General features: G+C 35.7%; 1 protein-coding gene across 3 annotated transcripts in view; it reads right to left on the bottom strand.

The window, feature by feature from the left end:
• LOC107563214 (DNA topoisomerase 2-beta-like) overlaps window positions 1–10,574 on the bottom strand; it is a 73,514-nt gene that overhangs the window by 61,023 nt on the left and 1,917 nt on the right. For 2 of the 3 annotated variants that reach the window (XM_016248027.1, XM_016248026.1), the window contains exons 2-10: window positions 9,477–9,671; window positions 8,717–8,807; window positions 8,085–8,148; window positions 6,924–7,069; window positions 3,241–3,338; window positions 2,938–3,150; window positions 2,615–2,788; window positions 2,236–2,337; window positions 1,978–2,115 (exon numbers count right to left, since the gene is read on the bottom strand). In XM_016248027.1, the coding sequence (XP_016103513.1) occupies window positions 1,978–2,115; window positions 2,236–2,337; window positions 2,615–2,788; window positions 2,938–3,150; window positions 3,241–3,338; window positions 6,924–7,069; window positions 8,085–8,148; window positions 8,717–8,807; window positions 9,477–9,671 (1,221 nt within the window). The remainder of the gene's footprint in view (window positions 1–1,977; window positions 2,116–2,235; window positions 2,338–2,614; window positions 2,789–2,937; window positions 3,151–3,240; window positions 3,339–6,923; window positions 7,070–8,084; window positions 8,149–8,716; window positions 8,808–9,476; window positions 9,672–10,574) is intronic. The other variant, XM_016248028.1, reaches the window with a different exon arrangement.

The following is a 10,574-nucleotide window of genomic DNA, read 5'->3' as shown; positions in this document are numbered from 1 at the left end:
AACAAAGTAGTTTCGCTTTCACAACGAAACACACAGCTGCTTGAGTGAGCGCTGCGACCGGCAGATTTGACAAAGGAGTCTTGCGGCAACCACATGTGACGTGCCCGGGCTGGACTCCGCTTCGTCAATGGTGAAAGCCGATCCGGCGATACACAGCGTGAAGCTGATGTATTTCCTCAGCGACCAGCACGGATCAGCTCCAGGCATGACGAAGCGGATATCGCCCTCTTTTGGAAGGCCAAACAAAGTAGTTTCGCTTTCACAATGAAACACAGCATCTTTACGACATGGTGGCGGCAACAACAATACTACAGCGAGAATAAAAGTTACGCCTTCTTTCTTTGCGTGAACATTTGGCCAGCGTTATGCAAATCTTACCACATAGTGATGTAGATATGTGGGGGCGTGTTAGAACGAGCCGTTTTAGGTAGGTGTGGCTGACTCATAACTTTTATAAAGAATATCTCTTTGGATTTGAGACTTTAGTCTTTGCAACTTTACAGATCCTCTTTATGCACCAAGAGCTTGTAACACTCCAAAGAGAAAGGAAAAATTTAAATCGCATCATATGACCCCTTTAAGAAATATATTCTTGAACTTTTCAGTTTCTAAGCTATTTTATTGAGAAATCACAGAACAGTGTTGACAATACATTTCCGCGCTGAATAATTGTGCGCGCGCGATGTGTGTGTGATGTATGAGCTACTATCTGTAGCCTATGTGTGTGCGTTATAGTGCAGCAGCGCATTAGATTAGAATGGCGATTAACTTACCTGTACAATAAGCTGTTTAAAACGTGCATTCTCCTGTTCAATTTCGAGCATCCAGTAATATAATCACACATGTCTTGTGGAGTGCTTTCAGAGTATGCATTTACTTGTCATTTTAACTGTTTGGAAACAGAGCGTAAATGTGGAAGTTCAATTCAATTCAATTCAAGTTTATTTGTATAGCGCTTTTCACGATACAAATCGTTGCAAAGCAACTTTCCAGCAAATTAAGTTTCTACAATATTTAGTAGTAGCTTATCAGTAGTGACTGTCAGTTAATGTATATATGGCAAAAACGGAAAAAAATACGGAAAAATCAATTAAAGACGTAATCAAACAGACGATGAACACCTTCCTTCAAAGATTTCTTATCCTGTTGCACCCTCTATAGGACCAGCGACTAGTCGACATCAAACTTGAAGCGTCATGGCAGAGCATTGAAGTCAACTAGTCAGTGCAACCCCTAATAATGATAAAAATCAACCCAGTGCTTTTTTTTTAATCCCCACAAATCATAAACACTTTCTCAGAACAAGCCGTTCACAGAATATGGGCAAAGTGACGTCACTTTGTACAGGCCCCTCCCACGACTGTTGACTGCAGCAGGTGTACTGTAGACAAGAATGGCTCCTAAGCGACCTGGGTGTTTTGTTGTTAGATGTAAGAATGAACATAGTAGTCCTCCTTTACTCCCGAAATCGCAGTGGATTACTTTTGTTTTTGATGGTAATGCGCCACCGAATACACCTAAATTCATTTATGTCTGCACGAATCATTTTACTCCAGACTGCTTTCTGAACGAAGGACAATTGAAGGCCGGTTTTGCTAAAAAGTTTAAACTCAAGGATGGATTGGTTCCCACTGTTCGTAATCCAGCTGCACCTTCAGAAGAAGTAAGTCCCACACTTTATATTTCTTATGATTATTTGCAAATCGCCTTTCTTCTTCGACAGAAGCAGAGCTAATGCAGAGTTCATTATAATTTAAAGAGACAAATGTGCAGAGCTGTTTTTGACAAGGTAAAAAGGGTTTCGTTTTACACTAACGCTGAGGAATTTTAACCAAAGTATGTTGCAGACAGTTCATGAAGACCCTAAAGAATCATACCGACTTGTGGAAAATGGGCATCCGATGTCCCCTTTAAATATATGAGATGAGAAAGTGATGTTAGTGTCAAGATCAAGATAAGAGATTATCACACACTTACAGCTTTGATGAATTTCTCAGAGAGAGTACATTTGGACCCAAAGCTTTTGGTCTGTAGAGTCATGTTCTCCTTGGTCTGGGAATCAAAGGTTGGGTTCTCGATTAGGGCATTCACAAATACCGACACATGGTTTTTAACCTGAAATTAAAAAATATCTTTTAGTTCTTTTAGAACTGTTAAGAGACCAAAAAGAACCAAATATCCAAGTGTCTGAATAGATATTATATCATACGAGTGTGTTGAACTGTGAATATGCACCTGGAATGGTTTCACAGAGACACCAGCTTTGTTCTTCTTCTTCACCACTTCAATCAGTTTCGCTACTATTTGGTCCACAACATAGTCAACATGTCTTCCTCCCTAAGAAATCACACATTCCATGAGCACAATATATTATGTTTTTGCTATTTAGTTGTTAGTTAAGTTGCACCCTTAAATTCATCCCCTTAAAAGCACCACTGCCATTTTAAACCAGTTGGATTTGTGTCTGGCAAACCTGAAACTAGTTTAATTATACACAGGTTTCAGTTGAAACAGATTAGTTAACTAGTCATTTAGGCAACCACGCCGACGATTCTGAAAATGTGTAATTTTTTATATTCCCAGTTTCAGTAATGAGTAACAGTGTTTCATAAACCTTGGTGGTGGCAATGCTGTTGACGAAGCTGATTTGCTGGAAGCCCTTCTCACTCATGGTGAGACACACTTCCCAGCGCTCATTCACCATCTCATTCACCACCTTCAGAGCAACGCCCGTCTCGTCCAGTTTATCCTTCACATACAGATCCACATAACTGCGGAAACCATTCACCTGCAGCAATGAGACACACACACAGATGCTCATGAGGGAGACAGCTGTCTGAAAACATTTGTGTGTAAGTTAGATTTAACGAAGAAACTCATCAGACTGTCATCAAGAAATACGCTTTTTTTTACATATAAAAATGACCAGTGACTTACAGGTAGCTTCTTTCCGTTGAGCATGACTTTAACGCCCCTACAAGAGCCGGCCACATCATACGCCCTGCGTGTGAGCAGAGCCACAATGTCCTTGTCCAGCTTCTCCATCTTGAATTTGGCCAGATCAGGCTGGAACGTGACACAAGTGTAGTCTTCACCATCAAATTTCTTGATCTTCGCCTCGCTGGTCTTTCCCATGTTGTCCTGCCATGTCTTTGGAACATGTGGGAGGAGAAAATCTTTAGGTAAATGTGTAAGACATCAAGATAGCTTCTGTATTCCAAATTAAGGAAATGGATGTACCTGTTTAAAGCTCAGTTTATACTCCTTGCAGGCTGTCTCCACTGTAAACTTTGTGCTGAATATGTTACAGAGTTTTGCACCATATCCATTCCTGCCGCCTGAAGAACACCAGATAGATGAGTTAAATTCACTTGAACACATCCTCAACATGAACAAACAGCACAAACACATCTTAATCGCATACTAAGGCTGCATGATTATGACCAAATCATAACTGATGATTACTTCTCTTGATATTGTAATTGTGATTATTAATGGCAATTGCTAAAATTAATTTGTAATAAGCAACTGTGTGTCATATTCTTTATGCAGCTATAATATTCAAAACCAGCTGAAAACTATTTCTGAATTAATTTATTGCTGCTGAACACATAACAGTAAAATAAAAAATTAAGTGCATAAACATTCAACTACAAATTGGTACTCTTGGCAACATAGCAATATTAGAACACTTCTATTCCATTAAAATCCCTTTAGTTCACTCACTGAATGTTTACAGTTTCACATGATCGTTTGAGACTGTATACACTCTCATAAACAATCCTGTTATAATCAATGACCTGTCTACACTGTAGAATAAATCTCTTATTGACACTGTTAACAGCTTGTGAATGCAGAGCATGCAAAACCAAAACAGTCAGTCACCTTGTGCTGAAAAACTTTTAAAGTACCTAAGTCAAGTTTAGTTACGTTTCCCTACAAAGATCACCCCACTCTGCGGTTTGAAAGGGCTGTGGGACACAAGCAGGACAGAGCCCATCTCGTCTCATAACTTCAGGTTTTCTCCAAATATTCCAAAGCAACTGTTTGTAAATTGTCATAAAAGCTAATTATATCATCTGCAAGAGCAAGACATCTATGTTGGATGTTGCATTGCCGGGAAAAGCGAAAATGAATGCACATGACGTGGAAAAAATAGATATCAGGAAAAAAATTAACAATTTACTCCAACAACTAGTTCATTTGTTCACACAAATTAATTCGTGGCCATATTTCATTAATTCTTTACCTTGTTGAATTAAAACTGAGGAACAAATTTGTACATTGTGGCCTAAAATGAGAAAATTAATTCTTAATTTGTGGCCTCTGTATTTTTCACTTTTCCCCCGCATGTCATGCTCAGGGCTCTGTACAAATTAACCATACTGGCTTAACTTGTCTAAGAAGCACAAACATATTTAATGTGAATGGCAACACAACCAACCCTGTGACGTCACAGGTTACAGCACTGCAAGATGTCATGTTTGTTATATAACTGTTGTTTAGAGCGGATATCCATTTACTAAATTATGAATTAACCTGACTGACTGCTTCATATCCATTTTTTAGCACTTTGAGTGTATTTCCTCTGCATCGGTGGACAGGTAGGGTAAAAATGTAGCATATTCTCTCGTAATTTAATCACAGTTAGGAGTGTCTAACTGCAGTAAACGCATCTTGTAATAAGAAGTAAGGTTAACGATTAAGCGATGTATGAACCGATAAATAAAATGGACAGAATCTGAAAGATGAGACTTTGTTTCTAATGAAAAGTGGAAAAGAAAAACACAAATTTTATTGCAGTTATTGGATGGGAGGCACTCTATATAATCTCTAGTGTATTTTTATTCATGCATCATCTGAAACAGCATAGACTAAAAGATCGATCTTGGGATTTAAGTTCCATTTTGATTCATTAAAAATGAAGATATACATTTACATGTAGTCATTTAGCAGACGCTTTTATCCAAATCGACTTACAAATGAGGACAATAAAAGCAGTCAAACTAACAAAAGAGCAATAATATATAAGTGCAAATGACAAGTCTCGGTTAGCCTAACGCAGTGCACATAGCAAAGTGTATATACTGTATATATATATATATATATATATATATTTTACACACACACATATACACACACACAAAGAAAAACAAGTAGATAAAATAGAAAAAATAGAAAGCTATTTAAAGTGTTTGTTTGTTTGTTTGTTTTTTAAATAAAAAAAGAAGATAAATATAGATAAAGTAGAAGTAAAATACAATAGCAAGTGCTAGAGTTAGAGGTTCAAATAAAACATATAAAACTACAAGTTTTAAATTCAGTTCTGCTCGTGCAGTGGTTAATACAATCCTGTATTTGTTCAGTACAAATACATACCAAACAGAAAGACCCATATATCGAAAATATTCAAAGCGAGTATAATGTAATGTTACACCCCATTACCTGTCACTGTGTTTAATCTGCTTTTTTAAGCAATGTGTGATTAGTTCTAGAGGTCGACCGATGTATCGGTTTTGCTGATTAATCTGCACCGATAGCTGATTGCAGGAAAATCAACTATTGGCATAAATCCATGCCGATAGTTTTTCCGGGTTGCTTCTGTTGCTGGGGCGGCTCAGAAGATCCGCTGTCATTAGACAGTACGAGAGCGGCCTCTAGAGGCAGAAATCACAGACAGCACGTGCTGTTTGTTTTGACACGTGACACTGCGCGCTGCACAGAGCGGACACTTCAGATGCAGATTTAAAACATCGACAATTAAACGGTGTGTATACAGTATACTGTAGTGCATGTTTTCAAAGCATTATCATGTAATTAATTTGGTGACTAGATGCTGCATTAGTGGAGAAAGTATGTTTGCTATCAAGGCTGAGAGGACACGAACATTAGCAGTACAGCTCAAGCATTTAAAACAATGTGACCAAAACACATGCAAGTCTGACCTAAATGTTTAATATCATGATTGTTACCATCTATTTGTATTAGTTTATATCCAGCTGGTCACATTAATGCATTTGTTAACCAGCGAAGTTGCAGATTTAAAGCTAATGACGTGAGAAAGCGAACTGATATGCTCATTCAGCCGTAGAGTGCCATTCACCCAGTTTTCCATTAAATTACATTATATTTGTCCTAAATCATTGTTAATGTACATAATGACTTGTAAAATTGTGTATTGTGCATTTTTCAGCTAAATGTCTGTTTTTCTGTGGCTCTAATAAAGTCTGTGTGCTTCATATAGAGAGCTGTAATATATATCACGCTTTTTCTTCCTGTTTTGCTCTGTTTTTTTAAACACCGAACTTCAAACTCATCTATGCTTCATTCTTGAAGTGAACTTTTGCCAATTTGCTGATTAAATTAACTGTTTTACATGCCGCTTGAACTCAGCACGACTCGTCCGGTGTGTGTGATCCCTGATACCTGCGAGTTGTCTGCGCAGCGCTGCATAAAGTGAGTTAATTTCAACATTTACTAATACATTTTTACATTTTGAAGTTGCTTCTTTTAACATTAGTTAATGAACTATGAACTAACTGTAATGATCAATATATAATTAAAATGTAATATTAATATTTTTATTCATGTACAAAGTATGGTTCAGTAGTTTGTTTTTTTAATAGTAAAGCACTATTTTTAGTATTCGTTCAGTATCCATTTTAAAAACTATCGGTTGATTAATCGGTATCAGTCAGTTTGGTCCAACCTAGCTATCGTATCGGTAAAATCCACTAACTATCGGTCGACCTCTAATCAGTCCACACTCAATCTGCTAATCTTCTTCCCATTCTGTGGCACAGACAACAAGTTCAATAATGAGCAGAAAATGAGCAAAACACTACCAACAACAACAAACTCCATCACAGAGAAGTTTCTGAAGATGCACCACTGCAGTATTTAATTATCCGAGCTTGTATTACCTGTGACTTTCTTCTCATTGTCATTATAGTTGCTCGAGGTGAGGAGATGTCCAAAAATCAGCGCAGGCACAAACATCTTCTCATCTTTGTGTTCCACCACAGGAATTCCCTTCCCATTATTCCACACGGCGATGGTGTTGGACTCTCTATTAGAACAGAGAGGACATTACAACACAACGAGACAGAAGATCATCCTGCTCTCCAACAATCGTTTTTATGATGCATCGTGATGCTGACATGTATGATTCTGCGTCAATGCAAAAAATAATAATAATAATTGTTTTCTTAAAAATGTAATGAGTATAATATATATGACATACTGTTTTTATTATAAATGAAATACTATTATTAAAGTTTATTAATAAAAACATTGATTTTACAATTTATTGTTTAATTATTATTCTAATTATTCCGTATCTTGATTAAATGCTACTGTTAAATAGACCTACTGTACCTGAAAAACTTAAAGTGCTGTTTATTTCATTAGATATTATCTCTTATATTGTATTTATCCTATGTTTGTTGTTTGCATATTTGTCCTTATTTTTAATAACAAAGATAAAATAACAAAAATAACTATATTGTGAAATACATTGTTACTGTGAATTAAAATTACCCTAATGATTTTTGTCATATCTCTGACCCCAACAATGCACCACAAATACACTATAATCAAAGAACTGGAGGACAAAAAGCATGGTGATGATGCATCATTTTATAATCAAATTGTTACCCTCAAAATTGGAACTGAATTGTGAGTTAAGTTAAGATGAAATCTAAACTAAATTAAATTCAAAGAATGCTTTCTGCAAGGTTTCTGTGAGGGTTATGTTGGGTTAGGGAAATAAAATATAATTAGCTCAGTACAAAAACCATTATGGAGAATCCCTGTAAACCACATATGAAAGCGTGTGTGTGTGTGTGTGTGTGTGTGTGTGTGGGCACGTGCGTGCGTGGTTATGGATGTGAAGTGAATGTGAAATGAGCAGCCATGAGTGTTTATTAGATCATTACACCCACTGCACGCTCTCCCAACAATCACATCAACATTTTGCCACTGCAGTACTGTCAACTGTAAGCATGTCAAACATTAATTTGATACGAGAGCATTTAGAGTCGTTACTCAGCAGATGTGAATGAGACCTTTAAAGCAGCACTCACGGGTCAATGGTGATTTTGATGGTGGACATGTTCTTGTCTCTCTGTTTGTTATCAGCTGCATTGACTGATGGCACAGAAAATCTGATGTTAGAGCATGAAATATCACAGATATTTATAATAATCTTTGGAAAATCGCAGATTTATCTATCAAACTACAATCATAACAGTAATGACTTCTATATTATTACTGCTAGTGATAGTATTAATAAGAAAATTCATGCATTTCATAATTATATTAAATTAACTTTTTTTTACTGCAAATGTCAACATTAACTGCAATAAAATGCATAATTCTCTAAAATGTTTTAATGTCACCACAGCAAATACAGCAATATTTTACATAATGAATAATAAAAATACATATTATTAATAATATTATTTATAATAAGTTGTAAAGAAATATTTACTTTATTAAAAACAATTTGATGCAATTTTGAAAATGTTGCATAATTTTCGCTATAATCTGGGTTCTGTACAACTGTTCTTCTTGAAATGCTAAGTATAAGTTTAATAAATACTACTGTACAGTGATATAAAATATATCACTAAGCAATTATTTTAATTATTTATTTATTTATCTTGCCAAACAAAGTATGTCAAAGTCACTGAAAGGAACATAACAGTATTCTTACCAAGGATTTCATCAAAGATTTTATATAATCCAGGGACGAACGTGATCTCCCTCAAGTTCATTCCGATTTCTTCATCAAAAACCCACATTTGCTATAAAACATACAATCATTTGAGTATCATGTAAAGACATTAAAAGCACCTGATGGCATTGAAACTGTGAGGCTCAATCAGTCAGTTTAACATTTACTTCAACGGCGACTACTACAGTTAGCAAAACATCATAAGTTTCAACTCATTTCTGTCCTAAAATGATTTTCTCTACAAAAGGTTGGATTCACATCTGTGACCCTGGAGCACAAAAGCAGTCTTAAGTCGCTGGGGTATATTTGTAGCAATAGCCAAAAAAACATTGTATGGGTCAAAATTATTGATTTTTATTTTATGCCAAAAATCATTAGGATATTAAGTAAAGATCATGTTCCATGAAGATATTTTGTAAATTTCCTACTGTAGTAATACGCATTGCTAAGAACTTCATTTGGACAACTTTAAAGACGATTTTCTCAATATTTTGATTTTTTTGCACTCTCACAGGTTCCAGATTTTCAAATAGTTGTATCTCAACCAAATATTGTCCGATCATAACAATCCATACATCAATGGAAAGCTTATTTATTCAGCTTTCAGATGATGTATAAATCTCATTTTCGAAAAATTGACCCTTATGACTGGTTTTGTGGTCCAGGGTCACATTTTGCCTAAATGCCAGTCTAAATTTTAAATCTCTAATCGTAATCCTGATAAAATATTCTCTCTCACCTGAGTGACGGGCTCCACCGAGCCGATGTAGGTGTCTGGACGGAGGAGGATGTGCTCGAGCTGGGTCTTCTTCTGGTAGATCCTCTCCACTGACATCTTCTTCGAGCTCTCTTTCTTGACCGCCTCACTCCTCCCTGCATCTCCCCGGCCGTTCACTTCCTCTTTTTTCGCACCATTGTTCTTGTCAAAGAGGGTCTGTTGTTAGATACATCCATGCAACTTTGTTAAACTTGTCTGCGGCTATCAAATCAACTTTTTAGCTGCCTTTAATGTTGGAATTATTTTACAGAAGCAGAAGGCGACTGAAATATTTGGTGATGGGGGTGTGCGATATATATCGTCTGTGATAATATCGTAATTGTTGTTTTAACGATATGCGATTTAACATTATCGAGTATTTTGCAAAAACCTTTCAAAACAGCCCTACAGAGCGCACACGCATACATTACGTGAAGTCTAGACTAGTGCGCGTGCGCAATTAGAGTGCATTCTTTCACTGCATGATTCAGTCTAACAAATGCATTTAGAATGATCACAAAATTCAAGTTATGGGGACAGACATGTATATATTTATATCATTTCATATAGTTAATCAGTATCACGCATATATATATATATATATATATATATATATATATATATATATATATATATATATATATATATATATATATATATATATTTATATTATTTCATATAGTTATTCAATATCACACAGAGCGCCACTTTTTTCTCCCAAAATTGCCATTATTGCACATGTAATATTGATTTTTTACAACAGTTCAAAAAACAATAACTTAATTAAGACATTTACGTTTTAGACACAATATTGCCTGTTTTTGCTCTATTTCGACGACAAAAATAATTCCAAACACAGCCACTGCGCAGTTTTGCGTTTCTGATCAACATGATTTCGTTCCTGAATGAATCACTCGTTTAAATGATTCGGTTCAATCGCAATGACTCACTTATTAACAGTGACTTGGTGCTACCTACTGGTGGTTTTAATTTCATATTCAAAGTATTTTTTATTATTTAAATACTTTTTAAATTTCAGTATTCAACGTTTAATGTTTAATATATCAAAACATTATTTAT

Source organism: Sinocyclocheilus grahami, unplaced genomic scaffold (genome assembly GCF_001515645.1).
Source record: "Sinocyclocheilus grahami isolate Dianchi unplaced genomic scaffold, SAMN03320097.WGS_v1.1 scaffold862.1, whole genome shotgun sequence".
NCBI classification, from domain to species: Eukaryota; Metazoa; Chordata; class Actinopteri; order Cypriniformes; family Cyprinidae; genus Sinocyclocheilus; species Sinocyclocheilus grahami.
The sequence above is the reverse complement of the archived record's forward strand: the minus strand, read 5'-3'. Positions and strand labels throughout refer to the sequence as shown.